The 16933-nt window shown below is 47.9% G+C and overlaps 1 protein-coding gene across 4 annotated transcripts in view; it reads right to left on the reverse strand.

Moving 5' to 3' along the window:
- The window catches only part of CACNA1H (calcium voltage-gated channel subunit alpha1 H), a 256475-nt gene that overhangs the window by 103270 nt on the left and 136272 nt on the right, over window positions 1-16933 (reverse strand). For all 4 annotated transcript variants that reach the window (XM_069810453.1, XM_069810454.1, XM_069810456.1 and 1 more), the window contains exons 6-7: window positions 11817-11976; window positions 2140-2455 (exon numbers count right to left, since the gene is read on the reverse strand). In XM_069810453.1, the coding sequence (XP_069666554.1) occupies window positions 2140-2455; window positions 11817-11976 (476 nt within the window). The remainder of the gene's footprint in view (window positions 1-2139; window positions 2456-11816; window positions 11977-16933) is intronic.

The following is a 16933-nucleotide window of genomic DNA, read 5'->3' on the forward strand; positions in this document are numbered from 1 at the left end:
GAAGGGATCAGGACAATTGGACCTGTCTCATCCAGAACACAGCAGAGTGCTTTCTGCCTAGTAATTCAATACCAATTCACAGGGAAGCTCCTGAGCTACTAAACCCATCCGTTCTACTTTCTGCACTACTTACTTTGAGGCCTCATCTAACTGCTGACCTGGTGCTACCCAGTTTCAACTATTAAATGTAATGAGAGCACAACTCAATAGCTTTATTTGTTAAATGTTCTCTGCTTACAGTAACTGTTTTGATTTAGCATCCCACCTCTTGCAGTAATGATTTACTCTTTCCATATCAAAGTTAAGCAAGCACCTTACTCCCAACAGCTGTTTCTTTACCTGGAGTTATATTGTTTTCAGCTTCTAAAAGCAAGTCCTTACTTCTAAAAGGAAAAAGATGTAGGAAGAGTTTTTGGCTGGAAATACTCTTTAGCATTTGCATGGCCTAAGCAGCACTAAAACCAATCATAAACCTCCTGGCAGCTGCCAAAATGATCTATGAATACAATATCCAACTTTGCCAGACACTCTGCTCTGCCCAAAGGAATCAGTTGCAACCTCTGCTGTGGCTGGTGTGTTCTTCCTGGCTTAAAACCGCACATTTTCAGGCTGAGGAAATGAAATACCAACACGAAATGAAAACTTGCAGTCTGCAGAAAGGCACTGGAAGTAAAAAGGAAGCAGGACCCCTCGAGAAGCACCTGCTCATTTTCAATGCACTAGCACAGGCACTCTGCAACACATTGCCCTCTGCCCTTTCTTTGGCAAGAACATTGCTGCCCCATGGTGGGAGCCAGATGGGACCTCCTGGGCACATCCATCAAGCACCGTCAAAGAACTACGCAAGAGCAGAAAAAAGAGAATGCAAGTACAGCCAGAGACCTATCTACTATTCTCACTTTGATTTCCCTCTTTCCTTTATGCAACACTTGCTACCAGTCAGAAATATTCAAAATTACTATGGCAGTGTCTCTCTTGACACACTAATTCCAGGAAAGAACCAAAGCATTTTAAAAAATATAGCCTAGTAGAGACTTGGAATCTGCCTGAACCCTTCTGGATTTGGTTTTAAGCCTCTGACTTAAGGTGTGCTACTGTGCTACTGTGACAGCATGAGAGCAGACAAGATGCTCAGAGCAAGCAATTGTCCCTTTACAACTCCCAGATGAAAATTGAAAGTTATTAAGTTCCTATTATAATGTGAAACTAGCAGGAAATTCATAAATGAAATTTAGAGCTCTGAATGAGTAATTATTCATCATTAACAAAACTAAAAAGAGCATTTTTTTTTCTCTTTTAGGAATAGATGTCACCTACACTTGAGCAGGACCAAATAAAACAGGGCATCTAGCCAAAAGCATAAAGAAATTTGTATTAAAATCAGAAAGTGCAAATTAAAAATGGAAAACAGTACATGGATCATTTAAAATAGGCTAGCCCTAAGAGACCATAGCCTCTGGACTGTGTAGATGAGCTATCCAATGTTCCAGAGCTACAAATGCTTTGAAAATGCTTCAGTTGCTGGAGTGTTTTTGTTACCTGTAAAGGCTCCCCCAGTTTGAGCTGTAAGTACTTTGGTCTCTAGTGAAGAGCTGTACAGGTGTGGATCACGAATGACTCAAATTCCACGAGTAGTATCTCTTCACAGGTATTCTAGCCAGAACAGATTTCTTCCACCCTCCAGCATACCATGCTAACCAGTATAACCCTGTAATTCTAGAATCAAGCCCAAACCATGCCATCAAGCTAGTTCCTACATTTTAGAATGATATTAAGTCTTGCTTAAGGACTTCGACAACACTCTCCATTTCCTGATACTACAGCAATAAATACAGACCCTAACTCTCAAAAATCCCTGGGATTTATCCAGGTCTGATTTGCAGTGCTAGAACTTTCCATACTGTTGTCTGTCTCAAGAAGTATTTCCCCCCTCTTCTAAAATGCACTGAAAAAATGGCTATTCTCTTCAAATGCTCTCTTGCAACATTTGTGCAGGTTATTGTCCGATTCATTTACTTGATGTGTCTTCATTTGCAGTTTCATACAAGTACAAGCAAATACTGTTCTCCTCTGATGCATCTATTAAAATCTTTCCAAGCAAAACATGACAGAACAGAAAAATCTTTAGGAGAATCCTACCTGAAAAATAGCTATCCAGGCATATCCAATATTATCAAAATTGATAGCTCCATTGTGTGGGTTTACGTCCCCTGCCATGCATACGTTGTAATACTGGTTCCAGTTTATGCAGGCATTCCTGCTGCTGAAATCAGGGTTGTATAAACTTGGGGTGTAGGAGTCCATGCTCAAGGTGCACTCCACCTTGTACTCCTTCCTGTTTGGGATGTTGGAGCATTTCTGCATGCCGTTTTCACGATGCGATGAGCAGATGAATGGGTTCTCCTCCGCTTCGTCTGTCCGGTAGTACGGATGCAGGAAGGTAAGGTTGTACGTCCTGGAGGGGGAAGAAAGAGAAGGATGAGAACAAACAATGCATCCCTTGTTTCAGCAGCAGCAAAAGGCACTGGTTTCTGTCCCTGGTTTGGGTGTGTTATTTCTCCTTTGCCCTTCAGCCCCATCAGACTGGGGATGGCAAGCCACAGTTGAGATATCAGCCCTTACCTTTGTCTACAAAGCTTTTTGCACCAGTGATCTTTCAGTTAAAGATCAGCCTGAGTTTTCCCAAGTGAACAGGGCAGTTGAAAGTTGAAATGAGAGGGTATAGAGAGAAAAATCCCAGCAGGCCAGGTGCTTCCCAAAAATCTAGGGAACTTTTTGTTTCTATCTAAGGATTTTAAGATAGCTCTTCTGATGCTCAGAACATGCTTCAGAAAAGCTGATGGCAAAGCAGCTTTCCAATAAATTTGCCCCTCAGCCCATCTCTGTGATGAGTGAGCTGAACTTTAACAAGGAGATACCCAGCCACAGGCCATCTCAAATTCCTTCTGTACTTACATAAGAAAAGAATGAGCCCACATTAATAGGAACTGTATGCTTACTGCATATCTGATTTAATTGGCCTGGATAAAGTTTATGGCTCTGTTACAGCTAAGATAAGCAAATGCTCTAATTGCAGCATGGCAGGGATGTGCCTTTTTTCCCAAGGCATGCTCTGGGGCAGATCAGCGAGCAAGCAGAGCCTGGGACTTTTCATGCTGTTTGATTAGCATTAGTGAGACCCACCGTCACTCACACTGCTGAAGCACTGCTCAAAATGAGAAAGTGCAAAGTCCTAGAGCTGACTTTATCTGCTGCATTCAGAGCTGCAGGGATCTAAGATGCTATATAACCAGTCAGGAGATAAGGGAAAAGGCAACACACAAATTATACAACCAAGTGAGATGTGGGGAGAAGATAAGCAGGTATTCTTCAAGACAGGACAGCTGTATTTCTATCTGTTTCTGAATGTACCAAACTATTGAATAAATTTGGCTCTAATGAGTGCCAAACTAGTGTTATTCCATACAATGGCTTGAAATTGGTCCCCAAAACCGTTGGGTCAAGCAGGAGTCATTCAGCAACTGCACCTTAAGGAGAGAGCAATTGCTGCAGGGCAGAGCTGAGGGGAAATTAACCCTGAACAACTTTTCTGGGGAATTTGGTTCCCCTCCATCAATGAATTACTTGAGATGGCTGTTGAGGGTCCACCCAGCTTTAGGAATAGACAAGAGTAACATGTCAGAGGAATTGGGCATTGTTCACTGGCAATTAAACATATTCACCAGCTATTCCCCTCCCATTGCGCAGTGTTCCCACACCTCTAGACAAAACTGTAATATCTTCTTCCCAGTTTCTATGCCTTAGATTCAAGAAAAACTTGAAAAATGTTTTTCCTCCAGGACTGCCTAAAAGCCTTCTCCTTCCCCTCCCACGAATTGGTTTCACTTGGAGGAAATTTCCATATAAAACAAGCTGAAGAAAAGGCTGAGTGCTTCGCTAGCACGGTGTTTGCTAGAAGATCAGATACTACAACCAGCAGAGTTTGTCACACAGAGGGGGGTATTGCAGAGGCTTGCAAAGGATTAAAACGCACTGAGTCGCAGGGATGTGTCTGGGAGTGCTACAGACTTTGGCAAAGACAGCTGGGGAACTTGAGAGAAGAAACAGAAGGAGGCGGAGAAGAGACACCTGAAAAGTGACTTCTAACTCACAAATGGCAGGCAAAACCCGTCAGCTCTGTTTTGGCCTTAGCGGGTATGCTGAGAGGGGCTCAGTTCAGATGCAAAAGGCTCCTGCACCCTCAAACGTGGTGAGGACCACACCGCACCTGGGACATCTCTGCTTACAGCCACAGGGCCTGCCTGAGCCTGCTCACCCAGGGAGGTACTGGGAGGGCTCTGTACCTCCATAACACACAATGCAGCCCAGGGCAGAGCCATCCCAGCCTCACCAGCCTCAGGAAGGACATTTTCCTCTGAAACCTCCAGGTTTGAGAGGCCACGGGTGCATGTCCCGCTAGCGTCCTCCCAGGAAACTCAGTAGCAGATGCTCAGTAGCTCTGAAGCCTTTCCAATAGGACATTGGGATCCGGGCTTTCTGCACCCTGTGGTAGTGACAGGGGTCTAACACCCCCAGAGCCCAGACCCAGCCTGGACTACACTGTGCACTACCTGATACAGCAAAGTGGCATGGCCACAGGACCGTAGGGTATGACCAGCTTCCCCGGGGCTGACTTCACCACTCTTGAAACCAGGACTTTATGGGTTACAAGCAAAGAGCTACTCTATGAGTCTCTAAGGTGATGGCAGGAGAGGTCTCATTTGGTACCTTCTCATCAAAGCACCTGGACCTTCAGCTAAGGCTCAACAGATCTCTGCAGTTCTCAAATCCCCCATGTGACAAGTCATGCAAACTTGAAATTTTTGCTGTTTGGGCAGCTTGGTGCCCAAACCTGGTGCTTGCAACAGAGACAGCCACAGAGGCAAGTCTCAGACAGTAATCTGCAACCCTAAAACTACACATTGAGCACCCAGCCCTGCAACAACCCTGTGTGATTTTGGGAACATCCCTTGCTCTTTCTTGTTTCCCTTAAAACAATGCTCACCAAGGCTCTTTGATCTGGACCTGCCACTCCAGGGACATACTCTTCCAAACTGCAACTGATCTTCCACGAAAACCTGCTCCAGAGCCAGGTGGAGCTGTGAAACTCAGCAAAAAACTTCCTTCCTTCACCACACTGGAAACAACACCCCACCACAACACCAGCAGCAGGATTTTCCTGATCACAAACACCTTTTGGCAGCAGGCAGGACGGGAAGGCTTAGCACACCACAGCTCACGGGCCAGTATAATTAGGATTCTACCCAGAGCAAAGCTGGACTTGCAGAAGGAGATGGACCATCTGGAGGGATGATTGTGTAATTAGCAGCTATGGATGCACAAGCTCCTTTCCTGGGAGCAGTTTCGTGTTTAGACGCAGACACACACACGCCTGTGCGAAGAACACTGACCATGGAAGAAGTGCTCAGACAGAAGGGCTGATGCATCAGTGTGATGCTCCACTCTGACCGCACACCCGAGCTCCCCTGAGAGCTGCCTCTCCCACCGTGGCACAATATACACAACATTCAGCACCACACGCGACTTCGCAGCTATCTGCCCTCCCAGCTGTGGGACTCTGATAAATGTTCATTGTTGCAGATTAATCACCTTTATTTCAGCCCCCAGAGCTGATCTGTGATCTCCTGATATGTCCACTCCAACTGGGCAGGCTGGACAGGGAGGGACACAGCTAGTAGTGTGCCAGCCAATTCTGCTGCAGCCCATGCACCCACTTTTGTTGGAGTGAGGGAAAGCAACCAGCCTGGGGACCTACAGGACCAATTCCCCTCCTGTTCAACGCTTCGCTATTCACTACACATTGCAACTAGAAAGGCCCTTGATGAGCCACATACACAGATTTGAGAGGCTGCATGTTTCCCATGAGTCACCATTTAGGAAGCCTTGGGCTGAAGAAGAAATACTGCCTGCAGACACAGCGCCCTGGGCTGTGATCTAATAAGCTGCATAGAGAAGATCTGGGCCCAAACCCTCTGGAGAACCAAAAGAATGACACACTTTAGTGGCTGTGGGAGGAAAATAATACCAGGAAAACAAAGCACAGCTTGACTGCGAAGGATGGATGAAGCTTGATTTGGTTCTGCTGCTGCCTGATTTTATCCTTACTTTTCTCTGCCTTGCTCATTTTTGTCATTGCCCCCAAAATGATTTACAAGCCAGAAGTCCTCCCTATGACAGGCCAAAATCAGTCACATGGGGGCCACTTTCTGCCCAGCCCTTTTCCAACCCTTCTCTCTTCCATGTCTGCCCTGGGCACAGAGACACCATGAGCATCCGTCCAGCTGGGAGGGACCTGCACCTGCATGATGCTCTGCAACCACTGAGTACAGAGGGGAAGGGACATACCAGCTGACAGCAAGCACTGCAAATTTAAGACCTTTTTCTAGTTCCTCTGCTTGATGACCCTGCTGGCACAACCAAAAAGGGGAAAGAAGGAAGGAGAGCAAGAATGAGAAACAACAGTGTTGCAGAATGAAGGAATCCCCAGTATCCACAAAATAAATTAATTAGCTCTGCCAAGACCGTCTACCTCCACATGCAGGAAAGGTCAATCTGACTTCCTTGTTACTTGCTAACAGGCATAGTCCAAATAACTTATTAATGGTAATGAATCCACTAATCATGAGACCCTTGTGCTCTGGGGAAAAGACATGAGAAACTAAGCCCCAGAATGGATCTTGTTATCACATTAGAAAGGATTAACACCCCTTTCTCGGCTGGCTGCCCACTGCACATCTTTCTCTGGGATTGCAGCAGCTTTGCAATGTATTCCCCTTTCTCTGTCCCTGGGCATGTTCATGTGCAGGATGGACAGCAGTGGGGCAGGCAAGTCCATTCTCCCCCATGTCAAAGGAGGCTGAACAATTATTCTCTGCTCCATCTTCCTCCAGGCTCAGTCCTCCCAGCCCAACCATCCCGTGCAGGACATCATCCACAACCGCTGGAGTATGGTGTGTGCGCTGAGCACAATCCTGCTTCAGCTTTCTGAGGAGCAGAGGAGGAATGGGAAAAGGTGGAGGAAACTCAGCACCAGGCAGGATCCGTTCCCTCCAAGAGGAGGCTGCTCTCTGGAGGAAATCCTGCTGACAACCCAACGTTGCTGCACAGAGTGATGCCAGGAGGAGCAATTAAGCAGAACTCGGTAGCACCTTTCAGACAAACTCAGAGCTGTCTGCCTTGGCCGTATGTGCCTTCTCACAGCTCTACAAAAGCCAAGGAGCCAAAGGCGGTACAATGCCAAGCAGGTGTGGAGTTAATTAAGACTGAAGAGTTCACATTATAACTGTCCTGCAGCATTAGATAATACAAAGCACTTCACAGCTCTCTCCCCTCTCCTGCTTCCAACCCACTGAGTTCCTTGAAAGGCTCCACAAGGGGGGAAGCGCTCCTCTGCATAACAACACACAAACAAGGAGCAGCCCCAGCAGCAACAACCCAGACAAGCTGGGGGTGACCCAATTCCTTTATTTACAGTGATAGCAGCTCATGATGGCAGGAGGGAGCCAGAGGGGCTGCGTGGGGGAGACACACATCCTGGAGATCTTACAGATAAACTGCTGGCTTGGCTTGCCCTTCCCATGCATGCATGCCGAGCCTTCCTCTCTCAGATCAAACCAACCAAAAAGGCCTTTCTGAAATTTCCCCTCCAGCTCCCACTGTCAGGCATCTCCTGCACTCGCTCACAGAGCAGCAGAGACCGTCTTGGCACTGCTGTTCCCCACTGCTGTGCAATGCCAGGGGAAATGCAACGTGGTCAGTGAGCTCCTCGGCGGGTTGAAGAGGTGCCTGAGCCACCAGAGACCTCTGAAACTCCACTCTGGTCTCCAGGGCTGACTGGGAAGTGACAGCTTCTCACGTGTCCTGAACAGCAGTGACCCAGTCCAGTTTATTGCTTGCCAACCCGCTACTGCAACAGCCCAGTAACTGCCTGTAATTCCTTCAAAGTCGCTACTCAAAGAGAGTCCTTAATAAAACAGCCTCCTTCCAGCATGATATTGCATTGCAACAGTGCAATTTTCAAAGAAAGAGAGAAAGCAGATATTTCCAGTGCACCTCAAAGTAATCCCCAAATTTCTATCAGAATGTACTATATTTAAAAATAGCTTCTTTACTTGAAGCAGCTAACTTTCAAGGGGGATTTAAAAGAAAAGGCTTCCACAGGAAGAAGAATGATGGCAAAATCAAAGTAACTTCTTCCATCTGATGCCTGCTGTAAAGCTGTACGGCCCAGAAAGCTGCTGGTAGTGAGTGTGCAAAGAAGCATGCAGCAGATAAGAAACTGTATTTGAAGCACCAGTCTCTGAGCTCACTTACACTTCTTTTACTCCAGAAAAGTTCTGGGGCTATGACCGTTCCTTGCCTGGCACCCTGGATTGTGTTCAAATGCTCACCCTCACTTTAAAGCAGTTCTGTCTTCATCTGGGAGGGTTTGACACCACCACCAATGTGAGCCCCACCAATAACTCAAGTCTTCCCCTTTACGGGGCTCTAAGGAAAATCTGAGCCAGGACCATCACCTGCTCAGCTCCAACCTGGGTGCACAGCACGCCTGTCCATCCTCCAGCCCCTCACAGCCTGCTGAAGGGCTGGCAAACATTATTTTAGGCTGAGGACAACACCACTGGGATTTAGTGGGACTTGGCAGACAAAACTAACCGACCAGAATCTCATTCCCCCTTTCCCGCAGAGCTCTATTCTGTTTACTTCTAAGCAAAACCACAGCTTAACTTTAATCCTGCATCCCCTGGGTGAAGGTTTTGTTGTTGTTTTTGTTCTCTTTGGCAGCTCTGCCTAGAATGGGACGGATGCTCAGGGCTCTCCAGCACCGACACTGGGCACACAGGGATGGACCTGCTCCAATCCAACCCTGGGCTTGACTTTGCCTATATCTCCACATCGTCTTGCAGGCAGATGGCATCCTGCTGCTGGTCAGCAGGACCTGCTACTTTGGGCCCAATGCTGTATATTTTGGTCCATCTGTACGATAGCAGGAAGATGTAACCCTAAAGTGCTTTCCCTGTTACTGCCACACCATGCCTTTTCCCCCTAAACAACTTGCTGTTGGGGTATTAAAGACCACATGGCATCAAGCAACAGGACTTGGGCACAAGCAAAGGATAACCCACAGCCACCCAAATTCACCACTACCTGCTGCTGGAGGGGACCCAGGAACCCGTGCAGAGCTGCAGTGAAGGAGGAAGGAGATCTCTTACAAACCTCCTGCCTTTTCAAACACAGCTTCCAAGGATTAGCCCAGGGAACTTGAATTTGCTTTCAGTGACCGGGACCAAGACCCTGATAAGAAAATCCTGTGATGCCTTTGATGCTGCTAATGGCCATTACATAACAGCCTGCTTAATATCTGTACTTAGCAAATGTTTCCCCTGTGGTTAATTTTAAAAGCTCCACTTTGCAGGAAAACACACAGCATTTTAGAAACCTGGTCAAATGGATGAGAAGGACTCACTGAAGCTAATTACAGCTCTGCACTCCTTGTGCTCAAAGCACTGCCTGCACACAGTGCCTGCCCCATGCAACGGGGCCACCTGAGCACAGCTTTATCACTAGTTTTCAGGCTTTAAAATGACAGCTCAGGGATTACCCTGAGTGACAGAGAGTCTTGATGACCAGCAAATACCTGCCGTGGGTGCAGGAGAGAGCTTGTGAGGTTGAAGCATCAAGATGCAGGAGCTGAAGCATACACACATGGCAGACCCATTGATTTTCTGCCTTTCAGCATCTCTGGTGGGATGAGTAAGTGCCATCAGAGATGGTCTGCAGTACAGGGAAAGGCTCAGAGAGCTGAAGGCCACAGGACTAATCAGTGAGAGGCAGGAACAGGACCTGGGGTAGAGCTGACAGATAATCTCTGCTTGTCTTCCAGACACAATGCAAGTTGCAGACAGCAGATGATTACAAACAGATATAATTACAGGCTCTATCTTCTCTTACAGAGCTAGACTTGCCCTGATTAGCTGGTCTCAGGCATTTCCTCACCTCTGAACCACTGACATCTTCAGCAGCCTCTGACAGGAGCCTTTTGGAAGGATTTTCCCATGCAGACCTCCCTTTTCTGTGGAAGCTCGCAGGCTGCACTTGGTTTTGATCTTTTTGTTGTGCTGATAGGTTTTAAGGTGTGCCCTTACATTGCACCTCTGAAAGGGCAAGTGCAGAGCAGCCCAGGCTCGGTATCATGCTGAGGGATGGCTGGGGAGCAGCAAGAGCTGGCCTGCCCTGTGGCAGGGGATGAGCCAGGAGCCAAGAGTCATCCCAGCACCAGCAGCACCTGCAGGGACAGTCTGAACACAGCAGGCAGAGCCCAGGGCTGGCAGCAGGGTCCATTCAAAGCCCCAGGTGTGGGAAGTTGTCCTGGGTTCAGCTGGGATAGAGTTAATTTTTACAGGAACCTGGGAGGTGGGGGGCATAGCCGGGACAGCTGACCTGAACTAGCCAAGGAGCTATTCCATACCATGTGCCATCATGCTCAGTATATAAACGGGGAGCGGGCTGGGGGGAGCTCTCTCGACTTTCAGTGGGGGAAGTGGCAGAGCGTTGGGTTCTGGGTGGTGAGCAGTTGCACTGCGCATCACTCTTTTTGTATATCCTTTCATTAGCAGCGTTGTTGTAACTTCTTTTTTTGTGTGTTGTCCCAGTAAACTGCCCTTATCCCAACCCTCGAGGTTCCATTTTTTTTTTTCTTTTCCCTTTTCTCTCCTCCATCTCCTCCCCATCCCACTGGAGTGGGATGAGTGAGCGAGCAGCTGTGTGGTCCTTTGTTACCTGCTGGGCTGAAACCACGACAGAAGTGATGAACCAGATCTAGGATCCACCCAGAGAACTCAGGCAGGAGCCAAAGAAACCAGGAACAAAGAGCTGGAAACAGGCACACCACCAGCACAGCTCAAACCAGGACTAAGAGTCACAGGCTGAGCTTAAATAGAGCTCCTGGGCCATGGGCAGGGTGGGGGTCCTAGGTGAGACTCATCAGGGCAATTAAGGCCTATTAGCACCCTCAGCATGTGGCAAGGATCCTGGTCTATGCAACTGCCTAGCTTGGAAGAACCAAAACTAAAGTTTGCATCAAAAAGAGCTGGTGATCAAATGTGCTGCCCATTCCTGATGCCTGTCCCAGACTGAGAGCAGTGTACAAACATCTGTAGTGCCTTTCACATCAAGCTTCTTATCTTAATACACCTACAATGATTTATTTGTGTGTTTCAGCAGCATCTCCATGGTGCTGTCTGTACCAGCATGCAGACCACCTAATCAACACCCTGCCAGGTGTGTGGTGTGCTAGGTGACCTCCCAGACCTGTACAGTTTTGGGAGCTGGTAATTTTAGGAGAGCTATAATGCTTTTGTTTGTTCTAAATCCTTAAATTCCCAGAGTCAGGTATCTCAGCTTCCTTGGACAGACATAATCCAAACCACTAATGTCCTTGTCCTTCAGGTGCAGAGGGAAAACATGAAAAAAGCCACTCCAAACCCTCAGTAACCTGCTGACAAGTGGATTTTGCCATACAAAAAGTACCTGGCCAGACTTGGAGTCCTGAAGCCAACAACCTTGTGAATCAAGATGACAGCCCAGTTAAGAGCTGCCATTGCAGCCGTGCAGCACAGCCACGTCGTGCTCTCAGCTGCTGGATCCGGCCCTGGCTGCACCCCGGCTGGATGCTGACCCTGCTGACCGCCGGGGTTTCTCTGGCAGGGCAGAGAGAGAAAGGAAGAAAAGGTGGAGATTTTTTTTGCTGTACTTACATTGCAAAATTCCTGTCTAGGAAACACCTGTTTCTCAGCAGCCCTGCCCAGAGCTGCACACCGACAATCCCAAAGATGAAGAAGACAAAGAAGCACAAGAGGAGGACGTTGCCTAACATAGGCAGAGTATCTAACAGCAGGGTGACGAGTATTCGCATACCTGTGGGGAGAAGGAGAAAACAGGTTAGAGGAGCACTTCGGCAGGGAAAGTGTGAATGCCACACCATTCCCAGCTTGGTTGTGCAGCCAGTGCATCCTGGGCAGAGGAACTGGGATGTTTATACTTTCCCCTAAACTTTAAGGCTGAAAAGGAAGGTAAAGAGTGCAAAAGGCTTAGCAGCAGATGGGAACAAACAGCATATCTCCAAAGGGTGGCCTTAAGGGTGGGATTTTCAGATGTTTTCAGTAACACAACACTCAACAACACGCAAGCATGAGGAAAGCTGCAAGACAGTCTTTCCTGGAGAAATGCCCCTGCAAACCATCAGCCTCCCGAGAAATTGTCAAAATATATATTTATAAACATATTGAACATCCCTTGTGAGTCACAGAAATTGTTCCCCTAAACAATACAGAACCTCATGTAGGATGATAGCTGTGGCTGCTCTCTGGGCTTCCTCCGTGGAGAACAATTCTTCCATTGAGGACTCCTCTCCTTGCTGGCCACAGGACTGCCAAGCAGGGGAGGCAGGGGAAATTTTGACTTTTTTTGAGGGGGGAAAGCAGGATGCAAATGTTTCTTCCTCTAAGGAAAGCTCTCAGCTCTGCTCCCTTCCCCTCCTCCTGCACAGGGTGCTGGGAGACCTTCCCAGCCAGTCCCGCACCTCTCTGCAAGGCTCCCTGTGAACCTCTGTGCAGAGCAGGGGCTCCCCCAGCACCTTTGCTGCCAGGGAAATGCTGATTTCTATGCAAGATCTTCCATCCTAAAAAGAAGATTGAGGAATGAGTCAACCTTGCAGAGCCTCAGCTAACTCTTGCATCTTGGTGCAGCATGCTCCCAACATCGCTGCCCAGGGGAGACTGGGCCAGGACACAGGGACTGGGCTGGCACCTGGGGGCTGCCCTGTCTCACATATCAGGGCACCTTCAAACTCAAGGATAAAACAGGAATAAAAAGGGAATAATGACTTGCAACTCAGCAGTTCAATAGAGGTTAAATGAACCTCTGAGACACCGACCAGCCATCATTTCAACAGCTGATAATTGATGAGAGGAGAACTAATGAAAAGAGGAAGAGGCAGAGGCAAATGCTAAATTATAGAAAAGAATAAAACCAGAAACCGATCCTTGTGAGCCTGGTGCTCAGCAGAGAGCAGGGCTCAAGTTTATAGCATGGTGGAAATCGATGCGGCTGCTGGGTAAGGCGACACTGCCGCCTTTGGAGGCATTTTATCCCACTAAAATTCTGCTCTGCAAACAACTTTTCCTGCCTGCCTGCCTGCGTGGAGCCTTTCCTCCCTCCATTTCCCCTAGCAGGATGCTGCTCTCCATCAGTCATCCCATTTGAACGGAGAGCGGCATTTACACTGATGCAGTGTCTCTTCCCCCACCAATTTCCACATTGGCTTTTTCCCTCAGCTAGCTCCCAAGTCATGCCTGATGCCTCCCCTGCTAATTCAATGACAACGCTGGGCTGCAGCCTGGCATCTGTAGACCCCATGGATGGGTGCTGGGAGGAGCAGGGTCTGCAGGAGAGAAGTACCTGTGCAACCTGGCACCTCCCAGGACGTGGCAGGCAATGCTGGCGGGAGCCAGAGCCCCATCAAACCACTTTTACCCCCCTCCTCGTGTCACTCTGCCAGCGGAAACGCAACCCAGCCAAGTGGGGCCGGAGTGGACATTACCTTGTTAGCATGGCACGAGTGGATAAACCACCCCGGCCAAGAAGCCTGCACTAATAAATAATTAGGTGTGAGTAATAACCTCTGCATCCCAGGGCAAGTGCCTTTCAAGGTCTCCATGCCCAGCTGCATCTTGGCTCTGGCGTGGCTCCCCGCTGCTGGCGCCGGCAGCAGATGCCTTTCCGGAGGAGCCGCGATCCTGGCGCCCAGCCCCGTGCCAGCCCCGCCGGCTGCCCTCCAAACCCCATCCCCATGCCTCCCCGGCGCCAATGCCACCCTGCAGGGAAGGGACACGGTGCTGGCAGCCAGGCTGCGCCGGCAAGCGCCATGGGCGGTGCGGGATGCTCGCCAGCATCCCTGCCATCGCCTGTAACCGCAACGCTGGTGCCAGCCGTGGGGATAGCGCTGGCCTCTGCTCCAAGCGCAGGGGGAAACCCAGAGCTGGAGGCAAATGGGGGTTTGATTTCGTAACGCTTGTTCCCAACACATGCTGTCATCGTAAGCCCCCCAGGAGCACATCCCACAGCACTGCCCTTCAGACTTTCCTTGCAAATCTATCTTTGGAAAAGCAGAAAAGACTCACTTAATTCCCACTGGAAAGACGATGCTGGGGCTTTTCTTCTCCCCCCCCCCCCCCCCCCCCCCCCCTAGTATCCTCACTCTTTTTTTCCCAAAAATGGTTAAAATTTATCTCCCTGTGCCAGACAACTTTTTTCCACTCAGCTACTTCTGGTATTTTGGGTTGCTTAGTGGCACCATTCTTGAGATTGAATCCATCTGTTTGCTATCCGCTAAGGGTGCTCTGGGCTCCCAGCAGAATGTCAAGTGTGCCATGGGAAAAGAGCACGAGCATCGGTTAGGCTGAAACGAGGATCAGGATTTCTTTTCGTTCCCATTCCATGTGATGCTTGGTTTAAACCACATGGTAGAAAAATAAAAATAAAGCAGTGAAATGAATTTGAAAAAACAGTGACCACTACTAAAAAAACCCCCTAACTACAGCCCCTGCCAAACATTTAAATCGCAGGACTTATATTTTTCCAGTCATTTTCAAGGAATAATTTCTAATAGAGATGATGTTTTTATTGGCCGGGGTTCTCTTTTCTTTTCTTAACAAATAAAATAAAAATGAAATAATCTTGCGGGTGAATTTATTGTGCCTGGAAGCAAAGAGCTAATAGCACTGGCTGGAACCCAGGAAAGTGCCCAGGCATCATAGGGATAAATTGCCAGGCTATTTCTCATGGGTCCCAGCTTCCCCTGTACAGTGACTGAACACCAGGCTCATCTCTTCTGACCCAGCCATAATTCTTATCTGCTCGACATCCTTTTGCGACTGCCACTGAGCCAAAAACTTTGCTCCTGCCAGTGGTGCGGTGGCCAGGGAAGCATCACTGTCCCAGCGCTGGGGATGGCATGGACGGGGCTGAGTGGGACCCACTGCCGCGCTGCTGGCTGGGATGCAGTGGATGTCCGAGGCAATCCCCCGGCTAAGCTTTAGCATCCCCATGGATGAAAGACTAGAAATGTAACTCTGTTATTACTGGAAACTGCAAAAATACTACAAAATAGAGGGTTGTCGCTATCCATTCTCTGCAGACCCTGGATTATATCAGTCTGAAACAACAAAAGTACTGATGTTAAAAGTGGATGGAGTTAGTGTCTCATAAACAAGTAAAGTCTGTGATTATCTGCCCTCCAGGAACTGAGATATTTCTAAGAATACTGATCCTGCCCTGGCACTTGTTGATGACACTGGTAGTGTTTTAAGACCAGCCTAGCTGCTCATCAAGCCAGGCAACTCAACTCCAAACATAGATTGAGCTCTTTGGATTTAATCTCACATGCTATTAACAAAAATTTGAATATTTTCTGTTGCCTGTCTTTTGAAAAAACCAAAAATATCGAAGTGGCAAGTGTACCAGAAGACAGCCTAAAAGGCTTACTTCAAATCTTCAGTATCAGACTCCTAAGGAAGAAGAACACAAGCTGGACTCAGATCAAAATTTCACCTAGACTTGGAGGCGTTTGGATCCCTGGGTCTCGGTTTAATAGGCATGTAAATCCTCAAATTCCCCTGGCTTCTGCTCTCAGCCCAGCTGAATCCCAGCTTGAGACTCCCACTATTTCAAGGGAGAGCTACGAAGGGCTTCATGGATTTAAATAACTTCAGAGCGAGCCTGATCCTTGCCCCAGCCTGAAACCTCGGCGGGGCTCCGAGCCGAGCACGTGCCAGTGTCCCTCTGCTCCTCCCTGTCCCAGTGAGGCCACGGAGCCACCGCGCTAAAAACCCTGGGGAAAAACTTTGTGTTGTGCTTTTGGGCTGCTCCGAAACCCTGGCAACAAAACCTCATTAGGAAAACAAAGCTCCGGAGGGTTTCATGGTCCCTTTTAGCCTCTCATTTCTTTTTTGTCTTGTTTCTAACTTCTAATGATGTCATTGTCAAATTTACAGACTTTTTATTTTTTTTTTAAAAAGAAAAATCCTGAAGAATTTGAGCTCAGAAAGAAACTTCAAAGACTCCTGTGTGTAAACATCCATCTGTTCCCTTGCATGTTCATCTGAGGTACTGGAACTGAAACCCTTCTGGGGGAGTTTGTTTTGCTGTCCCTAGATGTGCCGACATGATGGGCAGGATGTTCAGTGAGGACCGGCGGAGCTGTGTCATTCAAACGTGCTTTTAAAAAGAACAGGAAATGTGCTTTTTTAGCAAGGAACCTCTATGATTTCCATAGAATGCTGTTGCATTTTGAATTGAGTGGATTTTGGTTAAAAAATGATGAAAGCGCTATGAAATTAGTACCTTGCAAAGGATTGCTCAGCAGACGGCTGATTCCAGCAGGAAATTATTTCAACTTGTTGGTTCGTCTTTCAAATTGGATTTAGAAGACAAGCAGCTGAAGCCACTTGAAAATGGATTTAGGGGCCACTTGAACTTTCTATCGTGGATGAACCCAATTTTGTTCTACATGACAGCAAACCCTCTGTGGTATTTTACCAGCAACGGAGGCTGCTGTGCTTCTAATCCTGAACACAAAGAAATGGAAAGACCTTAAATAGCTGACAGGAGAAAAAGAACCCATCCAGGGCAAGGAAATTGTTCTTAGAACTGACCTTTCCCCTTTCTTTATAGGAACTTTGTTATTTACTTTGCACTAGGAGCAGAGAGTTACTTGCCTCAGAGTGTTCACAAAAACATTAGAAAACAGCCCTGAAAGTGTGGCCCCCCCCAGGTATAAAATCTACTCCCTTGCCTTTTACTAACACTGATAATC

Source organism: Haliaeetus albicilla, chromosome 22 (genome assembly GCF_947461875.1).
Source record: "Haliaeetus albicilla chromosome 22, bHalAlb1.1, whole genome shotgun sequence".
In the NCBI taxonomy this organism is placed as follows: domain Eukaryota; kingdom Metazoa; phylum Chordata; class Aves; order Accipitriformes; family Accipitridae; genus Haliaeetus; species Haliaeetus albicilla.